The following is a 20,048-nucleotide window of genomic DNA, read 5'->3' as shown; positions in this document are numbered from 1 at the left end:
TTTAATTCCAGACTTGAATTAGATTTGTATCCATGATCCACCTGTGATACAGATCTTTGTGACTAGCACTATGCTCCCAGAGACAGTAGGGTGCATCTCTGCTACACTCTCCAAAGATGCAGGAGCACACTGTGTGCTATTCTTATCCTGCTTTCCAAATGTGTGTTTCATAGTTAGCACAGTATGCCAGTGTGTTGACAGCAAGATATTCCAAGTCTAATCTGAATAGTTACAATGGAAGAAGACAGTGGCAAGAATCATATTTTCTTGTGAGCTGGCATACTGCGGAGGTAACATGTTTGGCCTCTGCTCTGGGGAAAGAATGCCAAGCACAGTTGCTAGAAGCCTAATGGAAAAGAAACCGAGAGGCGAGAGGAGCCATTTGCTTTTAAATGTTTATATCTTTACAATGATTCACATGTTAACTAATTATTATGGGTCCAAATCTTCAAGTCTGACCTTGACTAGTACTTATTCAGCACAGGTGTGTGTGTATATATATACACACAAACAAACAAAAAACCCTACAAAAATAAAAACCTAACAACTATACAGCACACACTATTCTTCCCCTGGGGAGAAGATGTAAGAATGAACTACATGTGACAGATATTAGTCACAGCACTTAATTAACTACTGACAGGCACTCAGTGATGAAAGCAGTCTAAGAACTTACACTGGCCAGTATACTCAGGTAAGTAGTTCGGTAGTTGAGTTCAGTGTAAGCCCAGTACTACTCAACATGAGTAAGGGCTGTAGAGTTGGTCCCTACATGTGAACAATGTATGTAAGAGATTTTGACATTAAGAGTGTCTCCTCCAAGATGGATAATTACGTCACATGAAAGACTCCCCTTATCCAAGGTGGATCTCATATGTTTAGGTTGGATTCCCTGCTCATGTACTATATACCTTGATGTAAAAAAGCAGGAAAAAAAAACATTCAAAAGACTTCTGAATGTTTAAATTAAATTGTTAAAATAAAAATGCCAGAGGGACACACACTGAAAGGTATGTGCATATTATAATGGTGGCAACACCAGCAGCAGAGGGATGAAGGAAGAGGGCAAATAAAAGAGTATATGAGAGAGAAATCAGCAGCACTATTATGATGGGATTGGCTTTATCAGTGTTCTTACATCTGGGTGGCTTCTGCTCTTAGAATATAATACAGTGGGGAAAAAAGTCCATTACCTTTCAATTTTTCAGCCAGCAAAGTAGCTTCGTGTTCAGAATAATGCATTATTGCCGGAGGAGAGGGAGGTCGTAGTCTGTCTTCTTCCATTTTGCGCCTATGGCGTTCTTCTCTGGCCAACATTCTTTGTTTGCATTCCCATTCATAAAAGTCATCTCTTGCCTGAGCAAAATCAACATGAAGGCGACCTGAATCCTTTTTGTCTGTGCTAGATCCTAATCTCATGCGGTAACCTGAAAGCAACAAGCAGAACTGTTGCAGTTTTTATTTAATTATACTTTTTAGGCAGTGAGGAAAAAAAATCAAAAGTTTATTTGCTTTTCCCTAGCCACCTTGATCTCCTAACTCCCATCTCATATCAAACTTTTCATTGTCATTTACATATACATCCACCTACACATCCAGCCTTCTAAATTTCTAAAGCATACATCACCACAGTAGCTGAGCTGATGGGATAGACTCACCCAGCAAAATTTGGATCCAGGTTTAGAACCCCCTCAAACTTTGGAGTGTTCCAGTTTGAGGTTCCAAACCTTTATAAGCAAAGAGGTCATTTGCAAAACTGAGCAGCTAGACTGGGTTTGGATTTTGAACCCCACCTAACCCTGGGAGTGTTTGGATCAGGCTTAGTTCTGGTTCAGAAGATTTGGACAAAAGATTGAAATCCTTGAAAATCCCTGCCAGAGATAAATGAGCAAATCATGTTATAGAAATTGCCAGCCCCAGGGATAATGCATCACACTTTGCATTGAAGCTGGACCTCAGGTTTGACCTTTCATAGTCACAAACACAATATGCTAACAGCATGGGAGCAGATATAAATAGATCAAATTCAGTCTAAGAAGAACTGCATTTATACTCCATATTCTGTCTGAAAATGATTGTAATAGAGTACACTGGTTTATCAGAAGAAGCAATCTTGTTGTAGACAATGTATAAAAGGTGCTTGTTATGTCCCTTCAGTAACGTCTTATGTAGTCATAGATGGGTCAACGCTGCACCTGCTAAAACTAACAGATTGTAAGCTCTTTAATATAGTGGCCATGCACAATGGGGCCCTGATTTTCATTGGAACCTCTGGGTGCTAAATGAAGAAAGTTAATCCGCTGGGACAATACTGCACAACAGCACAAGCTGAGCTGTTAGGATAGGTCCTATTTTGCTAAGAATCCTTGGGATACTGTACAGATGCCTATTGGTGACAATGGGCAAAGGGTTCACTGTTCTTTATAAAGCAGCTCCTGTCTCAGACCTGACAAACTCACTACCCCTAACACATCACTTTCATGTTATCTATATATGAAGGATTGCATAGGAGGTCTCTATTGAAAGCTTGTAACTTATCAATATTTGTGATCATTGTGAGAGATGTGTGTACGGGTAATATTTACGGAATAATACGACTTTACTAAAAAATTTGCCCTTATGGTCTTGGAGTGAAAGTGAGTCACCAGGGGAGCTTATGTCCTGGTAATGGCCCATTCAGGGTGGCTGGGGAGTTGTCACCTCTCCCTGGCTGGCTAATTATGTAATGTATTGTTCAAGTGTCTACCCTCGCCCCATCTCAGAAAAGTCAATGGAAAACTATCAAAGACAACTTGAAGGTAAAAAGGAACATTGCAATATACAGGGTATCACCCAATCTGTGAATAAAGACAAAAGCCTATTTTGGTATATCCCATCCCAACATGGGGAGTGTGCAGAGACATCTTGTTGAGCAGAGCTGTTTCATGAAAGATTGGACCATGGTTCCTGTGAAGCCAACCAGCTCTGCAGCAGACTGAACTTCGGGGAGAAAATCTACTGTATTAGATAGCAAGGTAAGTATTAATAAGGGTAGGCCCTATTCACATTTTATGATTTTGTTTTGTATTGTTTCCATCACCCTCTCTTGTTTCTAGTGGAACCTGTATTCTTTCTTAAATAAAACTTTCATTTTATTATAAGTGCTCACAAGTGCTGTGCATTCTACAGATGTGGTGAATTAGGGTAAAACTGGTAAACTGGGCCACACTGCTCCTGTGGTGGCAGAGGATCTGGGATTTCTGAGAGCAGCCAGTGGGAGGGGCTGGATATCACGAGGGGACTCGGGAACTGGGCTGCACTTCTTCTCAGGTCTGGTATAGCCCTGAGGGGAATGCTTGAGAGGCTGAAAAGCAGGTGGTGTTATGGAGCTAACACCCAGTCACCACAGGCAAGACTCCCTCTGGCTAAAGGCAGGAGGTAACAAGATGACTCAAAGCCCTGGATACCCTGAGAAGCATCACAATCCTTACTCAAGTTGTACATTACCGACTGAAAGAAAATTTTAAAATAATCCTCCTAGTTCTTAACCAGTGCTCCAGGGGTAATTTTAGAGAGTGCAGAAAGCTGTAAACAGTGCGTACAATCACAGGAGACACTGAAAAATAGGTAGAATTTGCACTTTACAGAAGGATTGCACAAATCCCACTAGGCCAACCCTTGCAATAGCTCTGCTCATGGGGCTATGAGGGGAACAGCCCAATAGGGGCCTCTGGATCCTTTGCATGCTGGGTAGCTGAGCTCCACGCTGGCTCTGGTTAGGCTGTCCCTAAAGTAAGTCACTCTATTCATCTGTACCGATGCATTTATGAAGACCCAATGACTGGGGACTCCTGTGTAGAGAGCATGAAAAGGCAGAAGCTGTTTTTCTTCCCATAAACTTGAACAGCAGCCACTGCCTGCCTGTGCCTTGAGCAGGTTTGTTCCTGTCCCTCCTAGATACCACAGGGTTCCAACGCAGCCTTTGAGCTTTGCAAGGGGAAGGGCAAACTTGGGCTTTGATCAGAGAGGGGTGAATGCTGTGACACAGTGAGTGCACTTCTAACTTAACAATCAGATAGGACTATAATATGTTCTGTTAGGGGGGTCATTGTATAGATAAAAAGGGTTAGTTAAAACAGAGGTGGACTGCACATTTGCAGAAAAGGGGACAATGGCTTCAGATAAGAGACAACGAAGGTGATATTTGCTTTGAAGTTTTTCCTCTAACACCCTGTTGAGTTCAACAGTCTAGCTTGGCAAAGGGGAGACGGGTTCCAGCTTTCAACCACAGGAAAACTGGGACAAAGAACAGCCCACAAGGACAGGGAAGAGACTGTTGGAGAACAAACTGACACCCAGAGCCCAGAAGTTAGGAGACTGCGGTAAAAGAGGCCTGCCTAAGCCTTTAGAAAAGATAAACATGTGTACAGATTGTTACTGTTTTAAACTCTTCTCTTATACTTTGCCATTTTCTCACAGTTAAGATTAAACAATACTTTAGTGTAAGAAAGCCATTTGGTGTCACTGTATTCTCCACTGGCCACAAGATATAGAAAGGAAGAACCACAGGTACTCGAACCCACTCAGATCTGTTGGGAGTAAGGACTCCCAGGGTGCTGTAACCAAGGACCTGGTCTGCAAGTGGGAGAATGGTGTGATTTTACTCCAGGGAGGTAAAGGTGTGAGGCCTCCTACCAGCAGGGGGTGCACTCAGAAAGGCAAGAGAAGAGGTCTGCGGTGCAGCTAGCTCTGTAACTGTGACAAATGTCAGACAAATAAATTGACTACCAACATGTATTTATCAACTAACTAATTTTGTAAACCCAAAGAACCTTATCAGTCGTGTCTGAGGGACACTGCCAAAGTGCCCAGGGTCATGAGCCTAAAATTAGATCTCCCAGCTGTGTTGTGTTTTGCACTCTATATGACCTTGTGAATGCTCTCCCTCTGCTCTGCTTGTCTCCTCTGTTGTTATGAGCAGATAGGGTATTGAAATGTGTAAGAGTCTTGCTCTTGGAGCCTTTCAGAGAGTAAGATTCTTACGTATGTCCAAACTCTGCCCACTCACAATGACAAAGGAGCAAAGTGAGAGGGTATAAAGATGGTTGCACCCTAATCCAACGAAAATGTGGAGTGTGCAATAGGGAAGCTTAATTTTATCAGAGCAGCCCTATCTTTTGGGAACAGATAGAGAGAACGGTGCAGAAAAGAAGGTGCAGTTTGAGCACAGCACGGGGAGCCAGGAATATCTGCGTTTCGATCCTAGTTTTGGTGTCCTTCACAAGAGAATTTTCAAAAGACCTCTTTAGGGCAGCCAGTTTTGAGTGCATCCATGAATGACTGAAAATCAGATTGACTGTTCGGCCGCTCTGGCTGCCACTGGGCAACCAACCAAAAGGTTTTTGTGAGCATCCATGTCATAATGTCAAAACTAGTCCACTGTTTCAAAATGTCACAGCAGCCCTCCTTAGGCACAGTCAATCTAGGCACTTCAGCAGTCCTTAAATGGACTTCTGGGACAGTACAATGACCTCAGCACTACCTGGATTGACATAAAAACCTCAGATAGGTATGTGGCTGGCATGACCATACACTGGATGGTATGTGTGTGTGTCTGTCAGATTCTGCTTTGTTTACAGAGCCACCGGCAAAGCAGTCAGCATGCCAGCGGTGAGTTGTAGAGAAGTCTGAACGCCTGCTGTCTTCCATTATTTTATGCTCTTAACAGTGTTCAAAGGTATTTGAACAGATAATAGCACGCCCCCCCCCCCAACCCTTTTCAGACCTCCTCCTGGAAAGGCAATGAATTTCACTCACACAACCTCTTCCCACCTTGGTGCTTGGAACAGCAGCTAGCATTAACTGCATGCAGGATGTGTCATTTTAAATCTCTGTTTCTCACACACAGACAGAGGAAGGGATTTTGGTCACTCGCCAGGAGCCTAACTTTAAAAGAGCAGCACCAGGAAAAATCAATTACTATGCTGTAAAAATAAAAACCAGCCTTTCCATGTTACACATCTAGTATATGCTCCAAGACTTACCTTTTGTGAGTCGGTGTTACTGAGCAGGGAGCTGGCCAGTGAATGCCCTGAATACAGGGAGAGACACACCTGGACTCGGACATCCAAAAGAGAGGGCCTAAGGGCACGAGCACCCAGTGGGAGCTTAAAAAATGACATTATACATTGCCTGGATACTCAGCACTGGGCAGAAACTGGGACACATTAACAGATATAAATCATATTCAAGGTTTTGCCCGTAATCTTGAAAGTTCTCCACAGGGCCGGGCTCTGGCAACCTAAGATATTGTCCTGCTCTTTCCGTCCGTGACTGCTTAGAGTTTCACAAGCTATGGAACCATCCCAGTCATGAGGGTGAAACATATGAGGGCAGGAAGCAGAACTTTCTCATCAGCTGGTTATGGCTATTTGGAATTCACTTCCATAACAGATCAGAATGGCAGCGAACTGCTCAACCTTCAGAGCAGAATGTACGCTTCTCCAGCTTAGCCGTCCTGCAATCAAAATGCAACATAATGCCTCTTCCCAACCCCCCATACATCCATTTGGAGTTAGAATGGAAAGAACTAGCGATTAGACTGCTTAATGGATTTTATAATTGCATAAGGTACTATGGAACTAAGCATGGGATAAATACCTAGATAGATTAGATTAGATTGGATAGACAGATAAAACCGATTAGACAGACTAAGTCATCATTATCAAAGGCATGGTTTTCCCTCATATAACAAGTATACTGAAGTTATAATAAATTATACCTTCTATTTGTAAGTCTTTTTTGTATATTATAGGCTTGGGAAATTGCTTTAACTGTATGTTTTTCTTCTACCGTTTCCAAATGCATTATGTTTCAAAACACTATAAAGATTGGTTAGAAAAACACAATCATTCAGTACAATTAAAACCTGCCTCTAGTGCACGATCTTCTCTGCAGTGCTGGAAAACAGTCAAGGCTCCGAGTTTATTGCAGAATTCCATGGAAATCAAGGCTGACAGCACAAGTTAGCTGATTATGGCAGCAATGCTCACCTGTTTCTTTTTCTCTATCCCTCATTCCCAACCCACTGACCCTTCTTTAATGTGGCTGGAGACACTAGGTAAAAAGTCTCTGCCAGAGGAACAAAAGGAACGAAGAAAGAGGAGGATGAGGAGAGAGAAAAATATGGAGATAGGGAGGACGGGAAAACAGAAGAAAGCAGAGGTGGGAGAGTAAAGAGGAGAGTTGTACAAGCAGCAGTGAAAAGGAAGAGTGAGGAAAGAGGGAGGGGGAAGGATGGAATGAAGAATGAAGGGGAGAGTCAGGAAGGAGAAAGTCCCGGGAGCTTGGAAATAAACCTGCACAGAATGAGGGGGGAGGGGAGCAGAAAGGAAGTTTAACCTCCACCGCTGCTCTCTTTCCTGACTGTCCCCTAACTATAGCACATTATCAAAAAGAAACTGGCAAAATAGGAAGTAATACATTGCATACATAATAATCAGCAGATCTCAGTTAAGGCAATCTCTGACTATTAGGGGTCAGAAGGAAACTTTCTTTGGGGTCAAGTTATCTCACATCTGCCTCCTCAGGATTCCTATAACCATCCTCTGAAGGATCTGGTGTCAGTCACTGTCAGAGACAGGATACTGGATTAGCTGGACTTTGATTCTGATCTAGCATGACAGTTTCTGTTTTTCTATGATCTTCTCTTCCACTCCCCTCACTCTTTGCACTATGTTGTTCATTTTTGGGGGGTTATGTCCAATTTAGGCCCTCATCCTAAAAAACACAAAGCAACCACGACTTGTACTATGAATAGTAGGTGTTCAACACCTCTGTAGATCAGCTGTGCTGAGCTGGGACCTGGGCTTTGTTTCATTTGTCTGTAAAGTGCCACACAAACTATAGTGATGTAGAAATAATAAATGAACACAAAAGTAATAATGAGAGATGGGAAGGAGGAAAGTTGAAACCGGAGTGGGATCGGAAAAGGAGACAGGGATGGGAGTGAAGAAATGGGGTAAAAAAGGAAGGAGGAAAGGAAAAGATGAAGGTTTGGAGAAACTTAAAAAAGGCTTTTAAAATTTCCTTAAAAAAATTATTTCACCTCCCCGAGCTCCAAAGACAGGGAATTGGAATTTTTTTTTTTTAAAAAAGAAAGAGTGGCTGCCGCTTTCTAAAATAAAAGAGTAGGGTTTTCCAAGTCACAATTTAACATTCACCCAAGTTTAAAGGCATGAAACTTGACTTTTGTTTTAAAAAATGGTAGTTGGTGGAGATTTTGAGGAACATCCCGAACACTATATTAGGTCAGATTTTGACACCTTTACTCATGAGGAGTAGTTTTGAACAGATATTCCCATCAAAGTCAATTGGACTTTTTGTGGAGAAAGGTGTTACTCTGTATGAGTATGGGTATCAGAATCACACCTATAATGTGCTTATGAAGGTAGAATCCTTTCAGGCCACACTGCAGAATGTATAAAAATATGCCAGTGAAACTGCCAGCACCTGTCACAGAAACTGGCACTGAAGTACGGCAGCAATCCTGGCCCAGGGCCCTCCACTCCCCCCCTCCCCACCCCAACGTATGAATAAAAACCATATAAACCTGCATAAAACCGAAAATAATTGTCAGGGATGGTGGGAAATTGCTCTGGGGTAGGTAAAATTCACAGAATCACACACTAGTCTTGGTGAGCACAAGAAAATGTGGAATTGCACCATTCCCACTCCTAGCCAAAGCTGCTGAGCTCAAGCAACACTCGCTGAGATAAAGGCTAGGAAAATAAGCACACATTAGCATCATAAAATACAAATGAGAAGCACAGAAAATCCATTAAAGAATGTAAAGTACCAGAAAGGTAAATGGCTTTATCAACCATGAACTCCTCTGCAAAACGAATGTGACAAAAATTCTTCTTGCTTTTCCGAATAGCTGTAATATCTCCACACTGCTCAAAGACTTCCTGAATAATTTCCTCAGTAGCATTTTCTGGTAAACCTCCAACAAACACAGTCTTACACCCAGGAGGTCTCTCTCTTGTGGAAGGTGGTGGAAGATCTAAGTAAAAACAAAAATCACACTGGAACACAAGGCTTTGTCTTTGTATTCATTCATCCCAATCATCCCCATAATCAATTTTATGCACTAAAAATTATTTTGAATAGCAATTTATTTGGGAGGGGGTTGGGGTTAGGGACAATTAAATATTTTAGGGATTGGCCAAAACTGGATCCCTGAATTGTCACTCTTTCCAATTTTGATTGATGGTTTCACAGTCAAATCCCTGCCATTATGATTTGCTGTCCAGGTCAGATCCAAAACCCAGAGGGGTCTATTTTCCTACTTGGATTCAATTGAAATCCCACAAGAAAAGTCTGTGAAATTCTGGATGAGAGGAACCTTAGTGCTGACATGACATGACACAAACCCTAAACTCTAGTGTAAATCTGAGCTGAGTCTGAACTCAGCCACTTTGGCTCATCTCTAATTTTTTACACAACACCGACTCAAATCGATGGGTGATGAAAATCAGGCCACATTTGTTTAGGTGCCTGCATATGGACATGGGAACCTAACTTCAGGCACTCAGGTTTGAAGATGTTTCCCAGTCTTAGCATAATTTCATTTCTCTTTTGTAATACAGAAGCATAGCAAACAGCAAAACAGAGTGGGAAACACGATGAAATGACAACATGATGAAAACCCTCTGCCGGTTATCTACTTTGTCCTGTTGCCAGATAATAGAACAGAGGCTAGAACAAGGGAAGGATAACCTAACAGCACACAGAATACTCATTTGGCATTGAAACACCACTGGATGAAGTGACTTTTTAAAAAAAAATTATCATCATTTACATGTAAATGAGCAAACTTAAATTTTTGGAGGCTGTATAAAAGAGTGTACATTGTCACAATGTTTCACCTTGTTTATGTGTAGATTACTAGAGCACTTTTCTGGAAAAAAAACAGTTACAAGCCAACACTGATTAATATGAATTAGTTATTTGGCACTTAAATACGCTGAGTGAGGTTAGTCTTTTAATTGTTTTTGAAACCCAGTCTGTTTGCTTAAACAATGGGCTAGGCACAGTACAAACACAGAGCAAAATTCTGTTTGCTTTGCTTTCCTTTTTCCCCATGGTGCAGGTGAAAGGCGGCAACTGATGACCCTAGGAACTGAAGTCGTCCGATTTAGTCACAAGATTCTGCCTTGCCCTTATGCAGATGCTCAGTGGGACGAGTCCGTCTTTCATTTGCACAGCCCATGCAAGGGCCAGGAAGAAGGGAGCACAGGGACTGCTTCCTGGGGCAAACATGGTGCTCTAAAAGGGCAGGGAGATGGAACTATAGATTTGCCCTCTCTACATGTCAAGCCCCAGAACTGGCCACCAGCTTGGGACGACTATGCCGTGTGCCGTGACATTTCTCCTGTATCCTGGGGAGTTCCGAAGTGCTCTCTGCGGGCAGCTCAGCTCATCACCACTTACATCACTTACTACAGCCGGTGGGCAGTCTACCCCAGAAGAGGTACACAGTGGGTGACTGTTGTGCAAGCTTCCCCATATTTCCTTACCGACCCACCTTCCCCACAATGCAGAGGGAGCCCTTCTAGGGGGTGAGGCAATAGGTGAATCTTCATGCTCATTTCCATTGAAGTCTTTCTTCTGAGACTGTCAACAACGTTGCCCCATCTGTATGCTGTTTTTGTGATGTGGACACCTGATCATGGGAACTAGACTAAGAGCACCACATTCAGTTCATAAGGGCCAGTGAATAACCATCGAACAGTTACAATTTTCCATCGCTACTGACTTGGGCTGGATTTGAATGAGTGACATAGAAATGAAAAAGAAATACAGAGGGGAATGGCTTATTAAAACTAAGTGAGACGTCCAGTCTCCTTCAGCTTTGTTAAATTAATCCACTTTCTTTTCTTACAAAATGTCTTCCTATGTTTGCCCTTGTATTTGTAAAGATGAATGAACATATTCTAATATTCCACTGCAACACATCCATACAATTTGGTTGCAAACATTTTAGTTACCATCGCATATCCAAAATTATTCACTTTATTAAATCAGTTCTATTTCTTGCATACATGCCACTGTGGTTCCTTTTGTATTTATAAAGAAAATGTGCTCAAATATTGTTTGGCACCTAGAAACATTTTATGCAAAATATTAAGAAAACAAGATTGCCAAGCATTCTTTCTTCAGATCCACTTACTTGGGTTTGGAGGGAAGAGTGTACAGCTTTTGCAGTGAATTATTTCTTTGACTACAGGCACATCTGTTGGTGGTGGCGGCGGTACTAACCCCATGCCTGGTATCATCGGGTTAATTGGAGTTATTCCAGTCATCATGCTGAGGCTTGGATCAAAGCCTGGTACACAGATTGAATCTGTAAATACATCACATAAACCCTTGGCTTATAAATCTTGAAACTACTTCTTGTTTCCATTTTCCTGCACAGACAGTTTTGCTCTAGGCTTTTTTTCTAGGTATCATTGGATTAAAAAAGGAAAAAGAAAAAGAAAAAAAAAAAGCTGCATTTCAGCCAGCCATCCCACTGGAAACAAATTAAAACTATGCATGAAGGAGGAAATGTGATATAATTTAAAATATTAATATGACGGAGTGCAACACAGCACATTAAAGAGTAAAACCATGCACCATGAAGCTCTGTTATTATCTGGAATGCAATTTTCTGTTTTATAATGCCACTGTGTTGTTTACACTGCCTTCTGACCTAGAATGTGGGAAGAATATCATTTAACACTGATATGCCCTCTATATCCAATTGTCAGTTTTAGCAAAACTTAGTCTTCTCGCATAAGTGACCTTGATTTATGAACACCATGGAAAAAGCTCCACTTCTAAGTGTGTTTTATATAAGTCTGGCCTGACAAAAATTCCAAGTGTTTTTTCTTGGAAACTAAAGTTGTTACTTTACCTAATAAGGTCTTGTTTGAAGCTGAGAATCAATTTTTATTCTATAGCTGGTATTTAGGTGGTTTAGTAAATTATCTTAAACACACTTATTATTAAATACATATTTATAATCCCCTTAAGTAAATTCATATGAAATGCATATGTGGCTTTCATACACCCCTCCCCATATCTCTTTGCCAGATATTACATACATATTGTTTAAATCTGAAATGTTGTTGGATTTCATAGCACCAGAGCTGTGGCATCCTGAATTAGAATAAGCAGATGTTTTAGATTAACATGAAGTCAATTTTGTAAATTCTCAATAAATAAAACATTTTGAGAGAGCGATCTCTTTGTTGCCACAACACTGCTGCTATTTGATGTCATCAATTATTTAAAAGAAAAGTGAGTTACTTGGGTTGGCCACAGGTTTTCTGCAGAGCTTTCTGGATAGCAATTGCAAAGTATTTAATGATGCATGCAAAGTCAGGAGTTAGTTCAGCAGCATGGGAGTTTGCTTTGAACAAAGAGAGAAACTGTCTTTTTTTGAGAGCACAAATTGGCAAATTTGAACTACACCTTGTTATGAGGCAGCATGATGATTAGTCCACACATAGACCCAAGAACCTGGAAATCCTCAGTTGTAATCCTCGGTCCGGCACTGATATGCTCTGTGGCCCTGGGCAAGTGTACTAACTGCTCTGCAGCTCAGTCTCTGCATTTGTAAAACAAGTATAATAATACTTACCTACCTGCAAAGATTAACCCAAGCGTGTTTAGCACTTTGTAGGTGTAAAGAATGCTACAAGTGCTAAATATGATCTCTGTATTATGATTTGCTGAAATACCAGTAATCCTCTTTTACCAAATTCACATAACAAAAAAAACAAAAACCAAAATGCTCTGGCTGAGAACCGCTATGCCAGTAGAAATACTCTCTAGTTCCGCTGCACACGCCCGATTGCCCCTACACTGACTATGTTCTGCTTTCAAGCCATTCTGTTTCATAGCAAGCGCACAGCAAGCAAGAATTTGCTCTAGGCTTATTGAAGACTAGTATTAATGAAAGCTCATGATATTACATTACTTTTTTCTAATAACTGGGCTTATGAAAAAGGATTTGCTCTGGGTGTCATTTTTTTTTTTAATATAGAGGCATGTGCATTGCTTCCAGATTATGCTTTGAAACGCCACAGCTGTCATTTCTTTCATGGGAGCCAGTGGATGACATATTAAACATTCATGTTTCCGGAGTGCTGTGAGTTAAACTCAGAGGTGAAAGGGCGAGATGCAATTCACACGAGTCCTTAGGCGATTCTAATTTTCTCACTTGCATTTTTAAAAGTCACGCTGCTGACAGTCACGATGATCTCCCAAAGGCAGCCTGTGGTGGATAGAAGCCCATCCTTACAACTTGCTACCAGAAGTGCCTGGATAGTTCCATCACAAACAAAAAGTAACACTGCATAGGACTGAATGCGATACCTTCTATCACGTCATACCCAGATAGGAAACTATATACAGCATCCACAGCAAGGCCACCACATTCTGAAAGATGCAGGGAATCAGGCAAAGCTCTCCATGCTGCTTATGCATCTCTCAGGAGCTTTCTAGAAGCCAGTGGAAAACACTACCATCTGGTTGTACTCATGTAGGATGTATAAAGGATGCATAGGACCAATATTTCTGTGATATACTTCAAAATGCCCTGGCATCTCTGTCCCCTGATAGGTGCATGTGATGAGACAGAGGCATAGTCAGGAGCTCCTGAAAACTAATTTCACTTCTCCCAGGGCCTGATCCAAAGCTCAGTGAAGTTAATGAAAGACTCATGCTGAACCTCCAAAAGGAAAATAAAATGTTCTACTTTATTTTGCTGGCCAGTACCTCACCAAACCTGTTTAACAGATACACAGTGTCTCTTTCTCACATGGGCTACGGTATCTCTTTGGCCACAGTAACAGGTTTCCCAAACCTTAGGTTTTGCCATTCTATTTTCAACTAGATTAAGGTCACCCAACCAATCTATCTATTACCAGACAGGAATGTTTTTCTTCTTGTATTTAACATTTTGTTTCACTTCCACCGGAACAGATTACTAAAAATTAGACCTTTTCAAAAAATGGATAATCAAAGACAGTATTATGGAGATAACGAGTTCTTCAAAGCATTTCTATCTTACAGCACCTCCTCAGTCTTTCCTGGATTCAGTTTCAGCCATATGGTCTTCATACAGCTGGTAATCTTGAACCAGGCTCTTGGACAGTTTGGTGGTGTTTGCATCTAACGAGAAGATGACGAGCATCAACTGTGTACTGATGACAGCTCCTTGTAAAACTCCACAGGTGAGGGGCCTGAGGGCTGTAAATCAGTGCCCACGTTGATTCTGTGCATGCAGATTGAAAGGAATGAATGAAGTCATCTAAGCACAGTGTCACTTACTTCTGCCACGGCTCCGATGGGATTCAGCACCATTCCATGTTTAAGCATAGAGGTGTTGCGTCGGAGTCCAGCAATATGAATTTGGAGATATAGCCCTTGTCTATGGGCAGGAAATGATCATCCATTAGTGTTGACAGTGTGGTCTGTTTCATATCCTGGCATGATACCTATTTTGGATAGCTCCAGGACACTAGAGTTATCTAGTTATCAAGTTATCTATGGAAATGAACCTTGTAGAGCTTTTCAATTAGCTTGTTCAGTCTTCAGAAACAGACGTATTGATAGGACTATATGGCGTGGTAAAAAAAATGAGAAATAACCCAGAACATATATCTGTTGTTGGCAGATATATTTTGATACATAATCATCTAGATATTACAGTCATGGGTATACTACAAATGCCACACATAGATAAATTATCCATATCACTATATCACACATCTAAAGGGTAAAGATGTTATAGTTTAGGTTTATATTTTTAAAACTATTTTTAAAGGGATATAGATAGCCATACAGAGATACATTTTCTGAACTGTTGAAACTATAATTATCTCCATTAACAATGTGATATAAATATGGATTTAACAATGTGGATTACAGAAAAAAGATGACATATTAAATACATTCATAAAAATTACTAAATCAAGTTAAGAATGTGCAAACATATTATGCTTAACTTTGAACCCATGTGAACATTGTAGATAAGTGATGAACACTATCACGTATGGGTCCACTTGCATAGTGTTGGTTTAGTAGATGCCCTGAGCGGTAATATTTTCAGGGCCATGTTCTGCCTATCTATAACAAAACAAGAGTAACTTCCTGATTCATCTAATAAGTGATCTGCTAGACAGAACAAGGGCAACTTTTGAAGAACAAACAAAAGACTTATATTAAAAATGGAGCTTAAAGAGACAGAGAAGAGAAATGTTCTTCCCATACACTTAAAGCAGCTCTGAGAAGCTCACTTTTTCAATAAGGAGATACAGAAACAAAAAAAACAACAACTCACATTAAATCTCAGGCTCTGAATAAAGAAGCAGACAGATAAAATCCTTTTGAAAGAACTACTCTCTAATATGATGCACAGGAGGGGGGCAACCCCTTTTGCTAATGCAACTGTTGGGGTGTGAGCAATCGAATGTTCCCATTCCATGCTGCTTTCTGTCCTTGCCTGCCAACTCTTGCTGTCCAAGTGGTCTTCAGCTCTGCCAAGTTAAATGGTTGCTTCAATAACAAGTGCTCACAATTCTGCCATCTGTGATTTTGGGGGAAGTGCTCCATCCGCAACATCATGCCACTTCTTTTCTGCCAGTTGTTGCCATGCTGTGCTGTAGCCAGTTACGTATTTGCTCAATAAGGGCATCTTTGCTTCTTAAGGACGTAACTGTGTTCTTCTGCTGCTAATACTTAGCCCCCTGATGTGCCTTTCATTTGGCTTGTCCCTGCCAACTGCCTCTGTGGTGTTATATAACAGCTGCCAAGACATATCTTTGTTTAATTAATAAGGGCACTGATTTGTACCAACACTAATTTGTCCATGTGTACGTGCATGCTTGGAAGGGTTCTTACCTTGAGTGTGCTTGTGCCTGAAGTACTTTGAGATCTTCTCCTTCCTCCTTATGTGCATGTCAGTGGTGAAAAACACCTAAATAGCCTTTTCTGTTGCCCCCAGAATGATGAGCAACCCAATTAGGAAAGTGGTCACTGGTGAGCCGATCAATGGCAATGGTAATTTTACATCTAAGAAAAATATTCTACCTTTGCTTTAGTAGAAAGACAAAAACAAATATCCAGATCCAGCAATCCAGTTGCCAAACAACACATACTGTGGTTATTAGCAGGATCTAGGCAGCTGCTAGTACTAAATGCAGTGGGACATGCATTGTCTTCACCTTACAGGCTACCATACTGCCACTGCGCAAAGCTTATTATAGTCATGCTTTTGCAGTAAAAAAAAAAACAAAACCAAAAAACCAAAAGGGTTGTTACTCGTAGAGGGGGAAGTTCTGGAACCAAGAAATCTGATAATACAATGCGGCCACCTTTGTTGATTATTCTGAAAATTAATGTTGAACCAATTTCCGAAAGTGAAAACTGGAGTTACCCTGGAAAAAGGCAAGTAGAATGCTGTGTTTGCTGCTTCTCAAGTAACAACAGATACTGGCAGTGCTCTTCATCATGTGATAATGGTGGAGAATCTTAGAGTCACTTCCTTTTAGCACTGAACAAGAAGCCTTATAACAATAAGTAAAACTGTATTATCCCTAAAACTTCTTTGTGTCTATTTCACTGTAGAGCTTCTACTCAAAACTTATCCCCAGTCTTTCCTACTGTCTGGCTAGTATGCATACCCTTGTCTTTCATACCCCGTTTTTCTGTATAAGCAAGTAAACATGAAATGTACCACAATTTATAGATCCAGATGAATCGCTGGTTTCTGTGCATCCAGATCTTGCCATTTTTTGGCCTTGAGGAGGGTTTTAATTCCTTGGATTATCAAACCCCATAGGCGCAGTAGTAGGCTTCTGATGAGTATGTTTTGGACTTTTCTCAACACACGATGAAGCCCTTTATTTCGACTTAAAGGGCTCTTAAAATCAATTTCCATACTCCACCCCGACAAGTGGATTAGTGCTTAAATCGGCCTTGCCGGGTCGAATTTGGGGTACTGTGGACACAATTCGACGGTATTGGCCTCCGGGAGCTATCCCAGAGTGCTCCATTGTGACCGCTCTGGACAGCACTCTCAACTCAGATGCACTGGCCCCGTAGACAGGAAAAGAACCGCGAACTTTTGAATCTCATTTCATGTTTGGCCAGCGTGGCAAGCTGCAGGTGACCATGCAGAGCTCATCAGCAGCGGTGACCATGATGGAGTCCCAGAATCGAAAAAGAGCTCCAGCATGGACTGAACGGGAGGTACGGGATCTGATCGCTGTATGGGGAGAGGAATCTGTGCTATGAGAACTCTGTTCCAGTTTTCGAAATGCCAAAACCTTTGTCAAAATCTCCCAGGGCATGAAGGACAGAGGCCATAACAGGGACCCGAAGCAGTGCTGCGTGAAACTTAAGGAGCTGAGGCAAGCCTACCAGAAAACCAGAGAGGCGAACGGCCGCTCCGGGTCAGAGCCCCAAACATGCCGCTTCTATGATGAGCTGCATGCCATTTTAGGGGGTTCAGCCACCACTACCCTAGCCGTGTTGTCTGACTCCTTCAATGGAGATGGAGGCAACACGGAAGCAGGTTTTGGGGACGAAGAAGAAGATGATGATGATGATGAGGTTGTAGATAGCTCACAGCAAGCAAGTGGAGAAACCGGTTTTCTCGACAGCCAGGAACCGTTTCGCACCCTGGACCTGGAGCCAGTACCCCCGAAACCCACCCAAGGCTGCCTCCTGGACCCGGCAGGCGGAGAAGGGACCTCCGGTGAGTGTATCTTTTAAAATACTATACATGGTTTAAAAGCAAGCATGTGAAAGGATTAATTTGCCCTGGCATTCGCGGCTCTCCTAATGTACTCCCAAAGCCTTTGCAAAAGGTTTCTGGGGAGGGCAGCCTTATTGTGTCCTCCATGGTAGGACACTTTACCACTCCAGGCCAGTAACACGTACTCGGGAATCATTGTGCAACAAAGCATTGCAGTGTATGTTTGCTGGCGTTCAAACAACATCCATTCTTTATCTCTCTGTGTTATCCTCAGGAGAGTGAGATATCATTCATGGTCACCTGGTTGAAATAGGGTGCTTTTCTTCAGGAGACACTGAGAGGTGCCCGTTCCTGCTGGGCTGTTTGCCTGTGGCTGAACAGAAATGTTCCCCGCTGTTAGCCACGGGGAGGGGGGAAAGTTGAGGGGGTAGCCACGCGGTGGGGGGAGGCAAAATGCGACCTTGTAACGAAAGCACATGTGCTATGTGTGTAGTGTTAACAGCAAGGTTTACCCTGAAAGAGTGTAGCCACTGTTTTATAAAATGTGTCTTTTTAAATACCACTGTCCCTTTTTTTTTCTCCACCAGCTGCATGTGTTTCAATGATCACAGGATCTTCTCCTTCCCAGAGGCTAGTGAAGATTAGAAAGAAAAAAAAAACGCACTCGTGATGAAATGTTCTCTGAGCTCATGCTGTCCTCCCACACTGACAGAGCACAGACGAATGCGTGGAGGCAAATAATGTCAGAGTGCAGGAAAGCACAAAATGATCGGGAGGAGAGGTGGTGGGCTGAAGAGAGTAAGTGGCGGGCTGAAGACAGGGCTGAAGCTCAAATGTGGCAGCAGCATGATGAGAGGAGGCAGGATTCAATGCTGAGGCTGCTGGAGGATCAAACCAGTATGCTCCAGTGTATGGTTGAGCTGCAGCAAAGGCAGCTAGAGCACAGACTGCCACTACAGCCCCTGTGTAACCAACCGCCCTCCTCCCCAAGTTCCATAGCCTCCACACCCAGACGCCCAAGAATGTGGTCGGGGGACCTCTGGCCAACCAGCCACTCCACCACAGAGGATTGCCCAAAAAACAGAAGGCTGGCATTCAATAAATTTTAAAGTTGTAAACTTTTAAAGTGCTGTGTGGCATTTTTCTTCCCTCCTCCACCACCCCTCCTGGGCTACCTTGGTAGTCATCCCCCTATTTGTGTGATGAATGAATAAAGAATGCATGAATGTGAAGCAACAATGACTTTATTGCCTCTGCAAGCAATGATCGAAGGGAGGAGGGGAGGGTGGTTAGCTTACAGGGAAGTAGAGTGAACCAAGGGGCGGGGGGTTTCATCAAGGAGAAACAAACAGAACTTTCACACCTAAGCCTGGCCAGTCATGAAACTACTTTTCAAAGCTTCTCTGATGCATACCGCGCCCTCCTGTGCTCTTCTAACCGCCCTGGGGTCTGGCTGCGCGTAACCAGCAGCCAGGCGATTTGCCTCAACCTCCTACCCCGCCATAAACGTCTCCCCCTTACTCTCACAGATATTGTGGAGTGCACAGCAAGCAGTAATAACAGTGGGAATACTGGTTTCGCTGAGGTCTAAGCGAGTCAGTAAACTGCGCCAGCGCGCCTTTAAACGTCCAAATGCACATTCTACCACCATTCTTCACTTGCTCAGCCTGTAGTTGAACAGCTCCTGACTACTGTCCAGGCTGCCTGTGTACGGCTTCTTGAGCCATGGCATTAAGGGGTAGGCTGGGTTCTCAAGGATAACTGTAGGCATTTCAACATCCCCAACAGTTATTTTCTCATTTGGGAATAAAGTCCCTTCCTGCAGCTGTTGAAACAGACCGGAGTTCCTGAAGATGCGAGCGTCATGTACCTTTCCCGGCCATCCCACGTTGACGTTGGTGAAACATCTCTTGTGATCCCCCAGAGCTTGCAGCACTATTGAAAAGTACCCCTTGCTGTTTATGTACTCGCCGGCTTGGTGCTCCGCTGCCAAGATAGGGATATGGGTTCCGTCTATGGCCCCACCACAGTTAGGGAATCCCATTGCAGCAAAGCCATCCACTATGACCTGCACATTTCCCAGGGTCACTACCCTTGATATCAGCAGATCTTTGATTGCATGGGCTACTTGCATCACAGCAGCCCCCACAGTAGATTTGCCCACTCCAAATTGATTCCCAACTGACCGGTAGTTGTCTGGCGTTGCAAGCTTCCACAGGGCTATCGCCACTCGCTTCTCAACTGTGAGGGCTGCTCT

At 42.5% G+C, this 20,048-nt stretch overlaps 1 protein-coding gene across 2 annotated transcripts in view; it reads right to left on the bottom strand.

The window, feature by feature from the left end:
* ENOX1 (ecto-NOX disulfide-thiol exchanger 1) overlaps positions 1-20,048 on the bottom strand; it is a 499,678-nt gene that overhangs the window by 131,230 nt on the left and 348,400 nt on the right. For both annotated transcript variants that reach the window (XM_074961330.1, XM_074961339.1), the window contains 3 exons: positions 11,213-11,386; positions 8,837-9,043; positions 1,194-1,427 (listed from right to left, as the gene is read on the bottom strand). In XM_074961330.1, coding sequence (XP_074817431.1) covers positions 1,194-1,427; positions 8,837-9,043; positions 11,213-11,386 — 615 coding nt within the window. The remainder of the gene's footprint in view (positions 1-1,193; positions 1,428-8,836; positions 9,044-11,212; positions 11,387-20,048) is intronic.

The sequence above is a fragment of the Natator depressus genome, chromosome 1 (assembly GCF_965152275.1).
Source record: "Natator depressus isolate rNatDep1 chromosome 1, rNatDep2.hap1, whole genome shotgun sequence".
Taxonomy (NCBI): Eukaryota; Metazoa; Chordata; order Testudines; family Cheloniidae; genus Natator; species Natator depressus.
Note: the sequence above shows the minus strand (reverse complement) of the source record. Positions and strands in the feature narration are given on the sequence as shown.